Below are 17,356 nucleotides of genomic sequence, written 5' to 3' on the forward strand. Positions count from 1 at the left end.
ATCCTTTGAAATAAACTGATAAGTGCCTAACTTCTGTTTGCAAGTCAAAATATTAATGTATAAATTTCAGGAAATAAATTTATAAAGAGAATCGGAATAAAATATATTGGAATTTGTTCTTAAGAAATCCCTTGTAGATTTGTGTGTTATACAATACTGGGAGAGCACCCTTGGTGTTGCTGACAGTCACTTGGAGGACACGCAGTCTTATAGTAGGGGTGTCACAAACAAAGTGTGGCAGGAAAAAGTGTTACAGAAACTAAGTGTGACACAATATTAGCAAGACTTTTAATACGTAGACATACAGGAGTCAAAGAGCTGTGAAACTCTAATCAATGTTTAACATTTTCAAAGCAAAGAAAATACATTTTAAGGACATCAGTTGGCTGATTAGAAGCTTTTGTTGGTGGGAGGGGTGAGATTGATGTAAACCAGCAGCCATGCTGTTGGAAAACAAGCTCGAGCTCAAACCACATCAAATGATACGGACTTTAAAGATGCACTAAATTCAAAATGGTCCTGCCTGATTTAGTTCTGCTAAGGTCAGCATTTCTGGTATTGAGATAGCTCCTCTACAGATACAGCAAATAGCTGTATTGGTAAACAAAGTATATATGCTCTTCACAAAAAGAATTGTGCTGCCTGACTTCATTATGTCACTGTTTTTGTTTGGCAGACGGACAGGGCAGTGCAGCTGCTACTGGAAACAAGTGCAGAGAATCCAAGCTATTACTGTGACTCCCTGAAAGCTTGCCTAGTTACTACCATTACCTCTTCGGGTCCTTCTCAGAGCACTATAAAATTGGTAGCTACTAACATGATAGCTAATGGAAAGCTAGCAGGTAAGCTTCTATCTGTGAGATAAATTCAAGCATGCACATTATGGTTTAACTTAAAATTCTACTCGTGCATTTTTCATACATAGTCTCCAGAGTAGCTTTGATAGTGTTAAGTTTCATTGTGGAGATTTGAATTGGAATGCCAATCCTGACTAACATTTTCAGTGGCCCTAGAGAATGAGTTTGCTAGTCAGCTATGTTATTTAGAAAAGCAAGGAAGACTGCTCAGGTTTGGAGTCCCTTCCCAGTCAGTACAATGTATGGCAGCTGATGAAAATTCAAGGTAAGTCAAAACATTATAAAGAAATTGAACTTTAAAAATAGTTAAAACCTGGAAATTCTAGAGGGTCCACAGTAGACCAAAAACCACTTGTACAAGATATCCACGTGAGTGTTGAAAGTATTTACATAGGCAGCCAACAAACCTACCTGCCCGTCATATTTGGTAGTCTGTCAAGAAAGTTTAGTAACCTGAATTAAATATTAAAACTCAGCCAATGGATTGTGGGAGATGATCAGAACTTTCTCCACTTGTATATTTCAGTACACAGTCTGACTCAAATTTTACGACTACACTATTTAAAAGTGCAATGGAAATAGCAAACAACAAAAAAGTTCTTTAATTCTTTGGCACCGGAAGTACCATTTTCATTTACCTTGTCTCAATAAGCTCAACTTTTATGTTTTTCACATCATCAGCTTGTCTTCTGAAAATGAGTTGTCATTGTGTTTTATATTTATATTCCCACAAGTGCCATTCTCCATCGAACATCAGACAGAAAGAGACCTGGCAAATCCAGCATCACCTCATAAAATCCATTTGCCATCTGCTGCAGTTTTGGGACTTTCACCCGTGGGTTTTTTTTGTTCCTGAGTCTAAAAATTACTGTTGCATCACCCTTCACAACTCTAAATCCCCCATTAGTTTATAAATACATTCCCATAAGGTGAGAAGGAAATGCATTAAAGAATAGAATTCTTTGGATAAACAGATTAAAGCTAAACTGAAAGTTAAAGGGACGTGTATGATAACGTTAGGACTAAAGAAGATCTTGAGAAATATAGAAAATGTAGTGAGGAGGTGAAAAGGAAGATTAGAAGGGCTAAATGTTATGGAAGGCAATGAGTAGGCCAGAGTTAGAATACTGTCTGTAGTTTTGGGCACTCCTAGGTGTGGGAAGGAGGAGGAAGGAAAAATGTTTGAATTGAGTGAATCTGAAGTTTTGCTGTTCTGAACAAAAAAAAATCTCGATTTAGCCAAAGTGGTTTAAAAAAACACAATTATATGGTTAAAATCAGTTCTGTACATGTAATTTTTTGGGACCTGCCAAATGTCACATTACCTTTGTGTCTGCAGCACTCTTGAAAACAAAGTTCTGCACATGCAGTGTTTTGCATTTCACACTTCGAATTAAAATATCAAAGCGTTTGCAAAAGCTTTTGTGGCTGGCAGAAAGGAGACTTTTATTCCAACAGTCAAGCCTGGTTGCACCTAAGTCCAAGAAGTGCAAGGGAAGTGTACTGATCTATTATGCCACCCTGGTTCACCCTCTACTGCACTCCACACCCAAGAAAAGGGAAGAGATGCTGCTAAGAGAATATCAGAAGCTCGGCAGTAAATTAGAAAGCAGGACTCACTGGTGGTAATCTCGGGATTGCTACCCGAGCCGCGTGCTAATTGGCACAGGGATAGACAATTCAGGAAGGTGAAAGCGTAACTAAAAAAACTGGTGTGGGAAGGAGGGATCCCATTGATGGGACACTGGCATCAGTACTGGGACAGGAAGGAGCTGTAACACTGGAATGGGCTCCACCTGAACCGGAATGGGACCAGTGTCTTAGCGGAAAGGATAAATAGGGCTAGGACAGGATAGGACTTTAAACTTGTGAGCTGGGAGGGGAGGGATCTGGTGGAAAATGTCATAAACCTGAAGATAAAAGAAATAGATGAGAGTAAAGGTCAGACCAAGTTAATGTGCAATATTGATTGTGAGTAATTCATAGTGAGGAGCCAGATGTTGTAGGGATAACTGAAAAATGGCTACATAAAGAACAGGACTGGCAGTTAAATATTGCAGGATATAACACATTTAGAAAGGATAGGGAAGGAAGAAGGGGAATGGCTAGCTGTACTAATTAGAGACAACATAATGGCAATAGAAAAAAGGGACATAAGTAACATTAAGATAGAAACAGAATCCACATGGATTGAGACAAAGGATAAGAAGGGATTGATCACGTTAATAGGTATATTCTACAGACCACCTAATAATGGAAGGGAAGTGAAGGAAGAAATATGTAGGCAAATCTATGAAAGGAGTTTAAAAACATCAAAAAATAATCATGGGGTTTTTACAGTGTGTACAGGCCTCCTTTCTTACTCACTATGTGAGTAGCCCAATGAGAGAGGAATCACTGCTGGATCTAGTAATGGGAAATGAACCATTACTTGAAATGGACGAGAAGCGTTGGGAATATCTAGGCAATAGCAATCATACCATAATGAGGTTTAAAATAATAATTGAGAAAGACATAAATCAGACAAAAACCAAAGTATTAGATTGGAAAACAGCTAATTTTGAGGGAATGAGAATGGAAATAGGGAAGGTAAACTGGGAAAAAATTTCAACAGAGTTAGAACAGCAGTGGTAAATATTTAAAATGGTGATCAATGGAGTTCAGGAGAAATATATACCTTTTTTAAAAAAAAAATAAGAAAAAAATAGCCAATAATGAATCACCATGGATGAATAAAGAGATAAGGGTGTACAGGAGAGGATGACGAAAGGAATTCAAAGAGGTCAGGAAAGAAATCAAAAAAACAATTAGGAAAGCAAAGAGGAACTACAAAATTAAATTACCATGCAATATAAAAATAAATAGTAAAGTATTCTACAGACTCATAAATAACAAAAGAAAAATCAGGATAGGGCCACTAAGAGATGCACAAGATAAACTCAGATAATGACAGCAAAGTGGTAGAAATATTGACTAGTTACTTTGCCTTATTTACAAGGGAGACTAACAAGCTGGGCGTGACATTAGAAGAAGAGATCAAAAAAGATATAAAGACATTTAAAATAGAAAGGGGGGAGATAATTGATAAACTATTTAAACTTAGAGAGGATAAACCCCATGGTCCGGATGAATTGCATAGGGAAGAGATAGCTGAGACAGTATTACGTGTATATATAAAAATTCATTAGAAAAGGGAATAGTGCTAGAGGACTGGCGGACAGCTAATGTTGTTCCTATATTTAAAAAGGGAGATAGAACAAGTCCAGGGAACTATAAACCAGTTAGCTCAACATCTGTGTAGGAAAGATAATGGAATCTTTACTGAAAGATGTAATAGAAAAACATCTAGAAATCGAAAATATAATAAAGAATAGTCAGCACGGATTTCGGAAGGGAAAGTCATATTTGACCAACCTTATTGCCTTGAATTCTTTGAAGAAGTAACAGAAAGATTAGTCAAGGGTATTGTAGTAGATGTAATATATTTGGATTTTCAAAAGGCCTTTGATAAGATTGTCGACTCACGACTAGTGTCAGATCATGTGAAGTCAGGACAGGTAGCAGAATGGATAGCAAGCTGGCTTCAAAACGGATAAGAGAGTAGGGGTTAAAGGTAGCTTCTTAGACATATATTTCTTACTAATCACGAAGCAACGATACCTAAAATTCAAGGAAAAACCTTTTCAGCGGTTTTACATCATTTGAAGACATCAGTAGATGTTATCGGAGCATTAATTATTTATACATAAGAATATAGAATCTCACCTTAGCCTTTTTGGCACCAGTGGATACAGTCTAAGCATCTAAAGTCGCTCCTAATAGCTATAAATTACCCAACCCTGGTATTATTCTGGTGAATCTAAGTTATATGCTCTCTATGGCTTTAATGTCATTTCTGTAACACGGAGTAGCTTAATGCATGGGCCTATGGGGCATAGTACAGAGAAAATACATACACCTGCTGGATCAAAATATTCTAGTATTTAAAAATACTGTCAGAAGGGGACGAAGCAGAGTCAGCAAATTCATCACAATCTAAATACTGACACTTGCAAGTGCCAAGGGGCCCTGATTGCTTTTGGTGCCCTGGGCCTCAAGAATTCTTAATCTGCCTTTGCCTAAAACATTTTGGTTCATGCTTAACCTGCGTACCTGAATATTGGTTAGATTTTTTTTTAACCAAAGTGTGAGGAAATCTATTTTAATTGTTCATATCTGTAAAAATATACATGGATATATTCATGCTGTATACTACCTGATTTGATGTTTTCAATACTTTGAGTATTTTTGCTTTGTGTTATCCATGCAGAAGGAGTCCAGCTGCTTTGTCTGATAGATAAAGCTGCGGATGCTTGTCGATACTTGCAGACCTATGGAGATTGGAATCGAGCTGCATGGCTTGCAAAGGTAAGTGATTCATAATTCATTTTAGACACAACTGAGCAAATATTGATGCAGCTTTCTGTGTCTCCTCATTCTCTTTGACCCCTCTGCTGTCTTCAACATCAATGACCATCGCTCCAGCATTTCTCCTCTGCATTCCACCTCCGTGGCACTGCTGTTGCTTAGTTCTATTCATACACAGGTACTGTATTGCCTTCAATGGCTTTTCCTTCCCTCTGCCTGCACGTTCACCTGAGATGTATACCAAGGATACATCCTCCTCTTCACAGTGGCCCGTAAATTCCTCTGAGCTGCGAACCAACAGTGCTCACTGCTCATGAGATTTAAATTCACCCACTAAGTTACCGCGTTCTTTTTGGTGGCAACTTCCTTGAAATCAGAGTTCAGAAAATAGCAGCATTCTTTCCCGGGTTGTGAGAGCGGGGAAAGGATCTCTGTCCTCTCAGCCAATCAGCTTGAAGCAAGCCATGCTGCTAGAACCAGGAAGTGAAACTCAATTGACAAACCACACAGACTAAAAACTGGAAGTACCTGATTAGGATAGTAAATGTATAATAAAATGAGATGGAGAAAGCGAAATAAAGAGAGGGTAAGATTTAAAGACTAAGATCATTTTTTTTTTAAATCTTGAAAAACTATTAGCATCAGGAGTAATGAGACTTTACATTTTTAAAAGTTAACTTTCAGTGCCAGAGAGGTTGTTTGGCAGTCATTAATACCTACCACGCTGTTAAAAGTTAGTTTAGTCCTAAAAAACTCAGAGTATCTTTTTTGTGATGAGATTAGTTAGTTTCCAGCTGGGTAGGAGAACAAGTTCTCGCTGGTCCATTGATTGCAGCTGGTGAGGTCCCTTTAATGTGAAGCTTTCACATCACCAGTGAATCAGGAAGAGCAAGTTCCGGATTTCCACTTTCGATTGCACATTTACAATCACCGGAACTTGCTCTTCGATTTGCTCATTAATAACAGTGAGAGCTGTTAAGCTCACCATTATTTTACAAGCAATTTCCGGCCAAATATATTTTCCCTCAGTGATATCATCCAAAGCATGGGGTTATCTTCCACATGTATGCTGAAGACACACTGCTCTACCTTTTTACCTTCTCCTTCACACCAAAGACCATTCCTATACTCTCCAACTGCTTTTTCGACATTTAAGATTTCGATGAGTCAATAATTTCCTCCAGTTTAATGTCAGCAAAACTGAAGGCATAGTTTTTGGTTCCTGCCAATGCCTAAATGCCTTGGCCTTGACTTCATCAACCTCCCCAGCTGCCATCTCAAGCTGAGTCAGAAGTTGCAGAACCTTGGTATTCTGCTCAACCTTGAGCTCAGCTTCCTCCCCCACATCTGCTCCTTTACTAAGTCTGCTTTCTTCCAACTCTGCAACAGCATTCACCTCCACCCCTACCTCCCTGCCAAAGCCCTAGACTATGCCTTCATCACCTCCAAAGCTTGCCTTTGCTTGCATGTTCTATCCAACCTCTCTGCCTCAATCCTTTCCTAGCTTCAATGTACCCAAAATGCCATAACCTGTGTCCTTATCCACATGAAGTTCCATACTCCTATCAGCCCTATCCTTTCCAAGCTCTACTGGCTCCCCATGCCCTAGATAACTTAAAAGTTCTTGTCCTTGCTCTCAAGTCTGTCCAAGGCTTTGCCCCATCTTACCTTAATGATCTCCTTCACTTTTCATTCATGCACAAATCCTCTACTCTAACAGTCACTCACTCCCTCCGCTTCACCATTGGCTGATCAATCAGCCACTACACTCCTACTCTGGAACTCCCTGTATAATTGCCTCCATTTTTCCGCCATCCTCCCTGTTTTCAAAATTCTTCTCAAAAACTTTCTCTTCAAGCGTGCTATTAGTTCTCCACCCTAATCCTCTTATTTCTCCCTCCCCCCTCCTGCTCAGCATCCAGTGCTTCTTGTCATCATAACTGTAAAATGATCTGAGATGTCTTTCTACTCTTGAGTACTGTTCTAATAATAAAAATAAATACCAGAAACTGTTTGAAATGTCAACATTGGAGAGAGAAAAGATGGGTTACATTTTCAGGGTCAGAAATCTTTCATCAGTATTGGTATAGGAAGACAGCAGGGCCCCTTTTTATATAAAGGATATTCGTCTGAAACATTACCCTATCTTCTCTTTCACATGCTGACACAATTGTGTATTTCCATTTTTTTTCTTTTTAGTTCTTAAAACAGAAGTGCTCATTTTGTAAGATCTGATTGTATATTTTAAATTTGAAGTAGTGCTGTTAACAGTTTTCAATGTCCTGTGTTGGTCACCCAAGTGTCACTGACAGCCCTACACAAAAAGTCTCTATTATGTTACTTTAACAAGCCAGATGCTTGTAATTAATTACTGGTTTCAGCAGAAATTTATTTGGTATCTGTTCCAATTACAAGTTCTAGTCAAAATTCAGCCATCAAGCAACAGAATAAAAGACCCTCTGTTAATCACGATTTTATTTTATTTTTTTAATTAATTCATGGCATGTTGGCATGATTTGCACAGCAGAATGCTTTGCATGTATTTGAGTACTGCAAAGCTTGTTACACGCTCATGGGAATCAGAAAAGTCAGTCTTCTCAGACATTTATCCAGTTAAGATGGGAGGTCTACTTTTTCATATTGGAACATGTGCCAGGACTAGTAGAAAAGTTATTATAACTTGAAATTTATATTAAGCAAGATTGTAAATTGGGAACACCATCTTACAATGTTTTGATCAGATAGTCATCAGAAGTACCAAATGCCATAATTAATGAGGGAAATTACTCGTATTTTAGGAATGTAGGAAAATATAGTACTGCACATATATGGAAAGCACAACAGACTCTGCCTATTTAGCATTAATTCCTTGAAATTAGCTATTTCAGATATTAGCATTTGAACATTTAACTTGTTCATATGAAACTGCCTTTCTCCACTATTTTAACCCATTTTAAAATAAATGGGTTGGCACTTCCGTATTATAGCAGATAAAGGAATTTCAAATAGGTGTGTTAGGCATTTGTATGCTAATTTTTGAGGAGCCCAATTTCAAGGCACAAGTATTAATCAGCAGGTGCATTTGAGAATTCATAGCAGACTTTTGCAAATTGCAAATACTGATTTATACATAACATAAGTAAACGAGTTTTTCATCTGCCAAGGTTGTGTATCTGGTTAAGTCATGGCACTTTTAAAATCATGTGAGTGCCCTGTCACCTCCTTGAATGTACTGTGACTCATTCAGACATGATAACCAGATGTACACATCAGTAGGATATATTTATTGTCGTTTTAATTTCTTTAATAAAGGTGCGTCTAAACACAGAGGAGTGTGCAGATGTACTGAAACGCTGGATAGATCATCTTTGTTCACCACAAGTGAACCAGAAGTCCAAGGCCATCCTAGTCCTCCTTTCATTGGGCTCTTTTAGAAAAGTTGCAGAAATGCTATACAGGTAAGAAATGTGGCTTCCACTAAGACAAAATGTATCTGTGTATTTATATAGACTTGTTGATCTGGGGGGGTATTGCTCATGGACAAAATGGATGGGTTTATAAAAACAGAACTGAAGTTATAAATTAGTAACTTCAGACAAATAATTATTAGTAATCATGAGGAACTTGATTCATATTTGCATTTGTTTCTTCAAAATATGAGTAATTATTAAATGTAACAGGTATCTTCATTAATTTAGTTACTACACTTAATAATTATGGAATTTAGTAAGTTAATTAAATGTAGCAAATAAGTTACTGAGTAATTTAATTCTAAAATGTAGTGAGTAACTTACTGACTGCTGTTGTGTTCCACTGTTGGAGCTTAGTGACAGGTGTCCAAAAATAATCATAACCAAAACTGATATTGCTTACAGTCATGGTCAGTAGTGCATCTGCCTAGACCCAGGATATTTTGGGCTTTTCTTGTGGAAGCTGCTCCTGAGGCACCAGCAGGGCCCTAGCTGCACTGGCACTTGGCAGGCAGGGAGTGAGCGAGCGTAGGCTGGTAAGCAGTAGTAAGGAGGCTAATAGTAAAAAGAAAGTACTTAAAGCTGGGCTGGAGGAGCAATGTTGTGCTCATGCGAAGATGTCACAAAAACTGGGTACTGCATGGCAGACAACTTGTGCTTGCACACAAAACGATTGTAAAAGAATGCTCTAGAGTGAGCTCCAGAAAAATAGGAGCAACCTCAGTCCTTGAGTGAGGGGCAATGCTGCAAACTGAGGAGCAACAGCTAATTATATAATTATACAAATAAGTAATTGGAATTACAAGTCAATTACGATTTTCCAGAATTGTTTTTTAAATTGTAATTCTTTACACATTTTTATGATCGTCCAGTGTTATTTCTGTTTGTATTTTGGAATTATGTGTTAAAATATTTCTGGAAACTAAGTTACAAAAAGGGTTTGTGTGATATTCTGTTTTTTTTTAAATTTCAGCATGCGATATTTTGACAGAGCTGCACTCTTCTTGGAGGCTTGTCGCAAATATGGGGTGTTTGAAATAAATGAAAATACAAATATCCTTTTTAATTTAAATGGTACAAAAATTAATATCTCTGTGACTTGATCACATTTCATGGTTGAACTGCAGATAAAAATTCACCAATTTTTGTGCCTTTTATCGCAAAATCACAAGCTGAGGAAGGCTATTCTTTCAATTTTAGCTCATTCACCAAGGAAAAAAAAATACACCCCGTCAATCACAGCGTCCAGCTGTTTCTTAAATTATTCCAAGGTTTTTGTCTGCACTGTCCTGCTGGAAAACTCATTCCATGTGTTCGTCACTCTTTCTGTGCAGAAAAACTTCCTGACATGAGCCCTAAATCTAATTTTTCACCAGTTTCAACCTGTACCTCCTTGACCTATCATGGTTTAACTTGAAGCAATATCTGCTTTTTCTCCACCATTTGCTATTTTATATACCTCTAATGGGTCTCCTCTTGGGTGCTTCCTTTCATGACTGAAAAGCCTCCATTTACTCCAGTCTTTTCTTGTTACTGAGTGTTACAAATTCAGGTCTGCTGCACATCCATTCTTCAATTCAGTGGCCTCACTTGCTGCCATAAGCGGACTGACCATTTAACTTTTATGGGCGTTGATTCATGCTGCCCTAAATCTACTTGCACGATCGCATAACCTGAAGCGGATATTTGTGTCTTTCGCATGTGTCCTTCTTCAGTCTCTCTGAAGGTGGATCGAGCAAACAGTTGGTGAGCTGAACATAAAATTTATTTTTAATAAAGGTTAATTTTGTGTTCATCCAGTTACATGACAATGTCTTTGGGGAAATAGGATATTTTTCCACTTTGCACTCATTGTCCACACTTTTATCAAATGTAGCATAGATTCTGTGCATGGACATCAATCAATTCAGTTCCAGTAGTTTACCTAAACTCTTTCACCAATTGGAGCAGCCTATGCAGTTGTGCTAACATAATAGGACTATGTTTTGACTGAACATTGAGTGAGGTATAATTTGTTCAGACTTTAATTTAGGCTTGTGCTAGTGCAAAGAGTTAACTCCCTCAGCAAACATCCCCTACTATAATGTGTTGCCATTTTCCAAATCAGCCATCATTATGGCCTCTCTCGAAGTGTAATTGCCTAACTAGTACCAAGTCTTAGACAGGCTTGTATTATAGGCTCACAACTGATGGGGACAGAGATTCACCTGTCCAAACTAGTTTTATTTAGGATCCTTGCTGAACTATCTAGACTGTGTTCAAACCAAAGGTCCAGAACAGTTTGAACATATTGCATCACCCTGTCCCTCACACTATACTCTTTTGTCCTTTTCAGATTAAAGGACCCTTTAAAAGCTGCAGTTCCACACATCATATTTTTTTTTCTGATGTGTAGTGGAAAGTGTAGAAATATTTCTTTCAAACAATGATTTATATTCAAGTGTTCACGGTTGAGGTCAATTTTGCGAAGATGTGGTTTGTGTTCTTGCCCTGCTGATATCCACTCGTCATTCCACCCACTCCTCTTTACTGTTGCTAGGATTGTGAGGTACTCTGGAACACAATTGTTCCTCAGGATTACAGAATTACCTTAATTCTAGAGCACATGCAGCTAACAGCTTAAAAAAAGCTCTGCAGATATTTATGGTTTTACAATATTGGGAAAGTTACATGATTATTAATTTGCTGTTTTAGATTATGATAATACTCAAAGATAATGACGGGGAATGATAGCAGTATTTTCAATGTTTCATCAGGCCCATTATCGCTATTCATGTGGGATTAATCTACATGCTCTAAATATGGAAAGCCCAGGTATTGTAAACTTGCCCTGCTACTGGCTTTTTTTAGCCAGTACGTAGCAAGCCCAACAAGAGAGGGGGCAGTTCTCAACTTAGTTTTAGGGAATGAAGCTGGGCAGGTGGAATGGGCATCAGTGGGAGAGCATTTTGGTAGTAATGATCATAGTTCAGTTAGATTTAGCGTAGTTACGGAAATGGACAAAGACAAGACCAGGAGTAAAAGTTCTCAATTGGGGAAAGGCCAATTTTACTAAGCTGAGAAGTGATTTAGCAAAAGTGGACTGGAAACAGCTAATTGAAGGTAAATCAGTGTCAGAGCAGTGGGAGACATTCAAGGAGGGAGATAGTGAGGGTTCAAAGCAAATATGTTCCCAAAAAGAAAAAGGGTGGGTCTCCCAAATCTAGAGCCCCCTGGATGTCAAGGAGCATACTGGATAGGATAAGGCAAAAAAGGGAAGCTTATGTCAGATACCGAGAGCTCAGTACTGCAGAAAGTCTAGAGGAGTATAGAAAGTGCAGGGGTGAAATTAAAAAGGAAATTAGGAAAGCAAAGAGAGGGCATGAAAAAATATCGGCACGTAAAATCAAGAAAAACCCAAAGATGTTTTATAAATATATAAAGAGCAAGAGGATAACTAAGGAAAGAGTAGGGCCTATTAGAAACCAAAAAGGTAACCTATGTGTGGAGGTGGAAGACGTGGGTACAGTTCTTAATGAATACTATGCGTCCATCTTCACAAAGGAGGGGGACGTTGCAGACATTGTAGTTAAGGAGGAGTGTGAAATATTGGATGGGATAAATATAATGAAAGAGGAAGTATTAAGGGGTTTAGCATCTTTGAAAGTAGATAAATTGCCAGGCCCGGATGAAATGTATCCCAGGCTGTTAAGAGAAGCAAGTGAGGAAATAGCGGAGGCTCTCACCATCATTTTCCAATCAGTTTTGGCTACAAGCGTGGTGCCAGAGGACTGGAGGACATTGTTTAAAAAGGGAGAAAGGGATAGGCCGAGTGATTACAGGCCAGTCAGCAAGGTGGGCAAATTATTGGAAAAAATTCTGAGACAGTATTAATTGTCATTTAGAAAGGCACGGATTAATCAAGGACAATCAGCATGGATTTGTTAAGGGAAGGTCGTGTCTGACTAACTTGATTGAATTTTTTGAGGAGGGTTGATGTGAGTAGCGCATTTGATGTAGTGTACATGGATTTTAGCAAGGCTTTTGACAAGGTCCCACATGGCAGACTGGTCAGAAAAATAAAAGCCCATGGGATCCAAGGGAAATTGGCAAGTGGGATCTGAAATTGGCTCAGTGACAGGAAGCAAACGGTAATGGTCAATGGGTGAATGGAAGGCTGTTTCCAGTGGGGTTCCACGAGGCTCAGTACTTGGTTCTTTGCTTTTTGTGGTATATATCAGTGATTTAGACTTAAATGGTAGAGGGCATGATTAAAAAGTTTGCAGATGATACAAAAATTGGCTGTGTGGTAGATAGTGAGGAAGAAAGCTGTAGACTATAGGAAGATATCAATGGACTGGTCAGGCGGACAGAAAAGTGGCGAATGGAATTCAATCCAGAGAAGTGTGATGTAATGCATTTGGAGAGGGCAAACAAGGCAAGGGAATACACAATAAATGGTAGGATACTGAGAAGTGTAGAGAAACAGAGGGACCTTGGAGTGCATGTCCACAGATCCCTGAAGGTAGCAGGACAGGTAGATAAGGTGGTTAAGAAGGCATACGGGACACTTTCCTTTATTGGCTGAGGCATAGAATATAGACTTTAGAATTTGGACTCTAGGGGAATCAAGGGATATGGGGATCGGGCGGGAAAGTAGAGTTGATGTAGAAGATCAGCCATGATCTTATTGAATGGCGGACAGAGCAGGCTCGAGGGGCCCTATGGCCTACTTCTGCTCCTATTTCTTAAGAGCAGGGAGGTTATGCTAGAACTGTATAAAACATTAGTTAGGCTCAGCTAGAGTACCACGTACAGTTCTGGTCTCCACATTACATGAAAGACGTGATTGTACTAGAGAGGCTACAGAGGAGATTTATGAGGATGTTGCCAGAACTTGAGAATTTTAACTGTGCGGAGTGATTGGATACGCTGGGGTTGTTTTCTTTGGAACAAAGGAAGCTGAGGGGAGATTGAATTGAGGTGTATAAAATTACGAGGGGCCGAGATAGAGTGGATAGGAAGGACCTATTTCCCATAGCAGAGAAGTCAATAACCAGAGGGCATAGATTTAACGTGATTGGTACAAGGATTAGAGGGGAGTTAAAGAGAAATTTTTTCACCCAGAGCATGGTGGGGGTCTGAAACTCAGTGCCTGAAAGCAGAAATCTTCATTGCATTTAAAAAGTACTTGGATATGCATTTGAAGTGCCGTAATCTACAAGGCAACGGACCAAGAGCTGGAAAGTGGGATTAGGCTGGAAAGCTCTTTTTGGACCGGCACAGACACGATTGGCTGAATGGCCTTCTTCTGTGCCATAAATTTCTATGATTCTTTAAAATTGAGTTTTGAACTGTTCATTTTTTCTTGTGGATGAATTTTTTTTCTCACGAGGGTTATTAGAGCATGAAACGCTTGACCATAAGTGACTATTGAGACAGAGATTATAACATCATTCATAAGTGAATTAAGTATTTTAAAAGGAAGAATATAAAAGGATACAGGGGAAAGGCAAGAAAATGAGATTAAACAGCGCCAGTTGAAGATCTAGCACAGTCACTGGTACAATGGGCCTCCTATACTGTAAGTTCTATGATTCTACAAAATAAAAAGTAAACAGTAACTACACAGTTTGTTAAACTGGAAAAAAGGTTCTGCAGTAATATGTTTGGACATTTGCCCAAAATACAGGCACATTGTAATGTATCCTGGTTATGCAGTGCACTTATTGATTAGTTTGTGTGAATTGAGTACTTTGTTACCGATTTTCTAAAAAGCAGTACTGAATGCCACAACTTGATTATATCTTTACATAATTCTGTTTAGCAACATAAAATAAATAACATAGAATAAGTTCATAATTATCTTTAGATGATTGTGCTGTTGATTTAAGAATTTTGTTGATCGAAAATACATTTTAACCTTAATTATTTTTAAAGGAAGTTTTTGAATACATGTCTGGTGATCCATACTAAATAATTTTAATTCCTACACAATAACGATGCGGTTATACTTTCTAAAGTATTTTCCTTAATAAGAGTTCACAGAAATTTTACAATGCAGTATATGCAGATTATGCAAGGTACTTAAAGATGCTGAATCTAAAGGAAGGGGCGATTCTCTTTTCCACAAAAGCAGGAGATGCGGGTGCTGAACTACTTAAGGAGCTGCAGCAGAGCAACAAAGATAAAGCTGCTTCATGACTTGCAAATGTTAACCTTTGAAATTACAATGGCCCAATTGAATCAGTTGGTGACTAATGTATGGCATTTTTAATATTGTGTTATAGTTTCCAATTGTGTGGTCTGAATAAAATACATTCCAGTTGTTATTCCACAGTGAAAATCAGCAAAAATAACTTGTATGATAGTCTCTCACTGTAACGTTCTGTGGTATATCAAGACCTTTGATATAATGTAGATTTTGCTTTTTTTTTTCATGGCTCCCACATTGATCAAGAATCTGGATAAAATCCCTCTCTATATTAATAACCATGGCTGTAATATTTTTGTAGGCTCCCATAGACAACCTCAGACAAGGAAAATTGTCTGTACAATTATCACTCTGACAGGTAGGATTGAATTTAAAAGCTAAAAAGACTTTTATTTCTGTAGCTAGGCAAGAGGATGTGGACATCTTATGTAATTAGAAAATGTTTTCTGGGTATAATTGCACTTCAAGCCTTACGGTTTAGCAACAAATTATTGTGTTTGTTGCTTGAAAAACTAGTTATTCAAATGTGAAATGTGCGTAAGTGATTTATAAAATGAAGTATACAATATTTCAGCTACACTTTGTATAGAATTCAATGTTTAGTTTGCTATGAAGTGCTGATTCCAAAATGTATTAAAGACATGAAACAGAACTGTAGTGTGAAAGTTGCACATTCAGCATCAGGTGACGATGGTGCCATAGAGCTGCATCACAGAGGAGATGTGGAGATGCCGGTGATGGACTGGGGTTGACAATTGTAAACAATTTTACAACACCAAGTTATAGTCCAACAAATTTATTTTTAATTCCACAAGCTTTCGGAGGCTTCCTCCTTCGTCAGGTGAACGGTATGGAAATGACATTTTCGAATCCTTCGCATTTTAAAATCCCAGAACAATGCCTGGTGATTACTGCCCGTTGCCAAGGCAATCACAGTGAGCAGACAGAGGAGAGGCGGTGAAGGAGGATGGATTGGTTAGGAAGGACAAAATCACAATGACACTGGGTGAAGTAGGTGAATTTGACCAGGGCAGTCTCTCGAACATGGAATTCCTTCTGCCTGAAGATAAGATAGGGAGGGGAGAAGGGGAATGGTGTAAAATACCGAGAAATTAAATTAATAAATGTTGGTGCCTGTTATTACACGCACCATGTAATATTTGAATATTTTTATACTGAAGTGCTTTGTGAGTTTGACTGCTTCTGTAGGTAAATTGTCCAACCCTGTGTTCTTATGCATATAAATATCCCTGATCGGAAATGGGTTTAATATTTTCCTTTTGTTACTGTAGTAGGTCATCTCAACAAACAGGAAAAATAACCAAATGGACACGTCCTTTTAATTTGGAACTATATGATCTCCCCTTTCTGGCACAATATAGTACTATTTAAGCATCCCCAAAAGCCCAGCTTCAAAGGAAGAATTGGCATTTGTATAGCACATTATCATGCCCTCAGTCATTATAGTTACCAATCTCACTGCATCTGCTCCATCACAAGGGAAGCATTTCTAACAAAGTACTTTTCACACCTCTAGGCTCCCTGTATTGTTTTACTTGTATTTTTTTTTACAGGTTTAAGTAAGTTTTCTCTAAAGAAAATCTTCCTTTATCAATGACCACACATATACCCTCAGATGCCTTCCTCTCCATCATGGCCTTGCTAAATGTAGGTAAGTGTGAAAAAGGTGACTGAAATAGTTGTCTTTTATTTTAGTAGGGATGATTGACAATGGTACATTAATCATTCAGACTACAGGTACCTGCAGAAGAAGGCCTTCCAACCTTTTGATGCTGCACTCCACTAAACAAATTTAGTGGCGTGCAGCATCACCTCTGACCCCTCTGCCATTTCCAGAATTTTGTGCTGCCTTGTATCTACAAAGTACTAATATAAAAACCACCATCTTCTCAGGGCAACTAGAAATGCATCCTTGCTAACGTTGCATACGTTCTGAGAATAATTTTTTAAAATTCCCTTTCAATTCCGTGCACAGGCTGTGCGGTTGTTTCTGGCTGAGTGATTGCCTGAGGACATGCTTATGTAACGAAGGATTGAGAGAGTGCTTCAAGTTCTCTAACAAGAATGTGATCCATGTAACTTTTCACTGTTGGTATGTGAGCTTCCTCAAGGTACATACTCAAAGAATGACTACAGCAACTAAAAATGGGTAATCTATTGTATCTCAAAAGTGCAACACAGATCGGTTTGCCAGGAGGTTTCATCATGTGACCTCCCGCCAATAGTCACCGTTGCTTGATTGGATGATTCTTGACAGTCAGTCAAGTAGCCTCTTTTTTCCCCATCTCCAATATTTATTTTGTTATGCTCCCTATGATTTTTCTCCCAGGTTGCTCACAGCAGTGTCCAGAAAATTAATCTTTAATTCCTGAAGACTGAGACACAATCTGGGAGGGTTGGCAACCCTA

General features: G+C 38.4%; 1 protein-coding gene across 2 annotated transcripts in view; it reads left to right on the top strand.

The window, feature by feature from the left end:
• wdr11 (WD repeat domain 11) overlaps nt 1–15,579 on the top strand; it is a 101,537-nt gene extending 85,958 nt beyond the window's left edge. For both annotated transcript variants that reach the window (XM_068002253.1, XM_068002254.1), the window contains exons 25-29: nt 677–842; nt 5,167–5,264; nt 8,577–8,722; nt 9,708–9,787; nt 14,760–15,579. In XM_068002253.1, coding sequence (XP_067858354.1) covers nt 677–842; nt 5,167–5,264; nt 8,577–8,722; nt 9,708–9,787; nt 14,760–14,917 — 648 coding nt within the window. In that variant the 3' untranslated portion in view covers nt 14,918–15,579. The remainder of the gene's footprint in view (nt 1–676; nt 843–5,166; nt 5,265–8,576; nt 8,723–9,707; nt 9,788–14,759) is intronic.
• The last annotated feature ends 1,777 nt before the right edge of the window (nt 15,580–17,356 follow it).

The sequence above is a fragment of the Heptranchias perlo genome, chromosome 21 (assembly GCF_035084215.1).
Source record: "Heptranchias perlo isolate sHepPer1 chromosome 21, sHepPer1.hap1, whole genome shotgun sequence".
In the NCBI taxonomy this organism is placed as follows: domain Eukaryota; kingdom Metazoa; phylum Chordata; class Chondrichthyes; order Hexanchiformes; family Hexanchidae; genus Heptranchias; species Heptranchias perlo.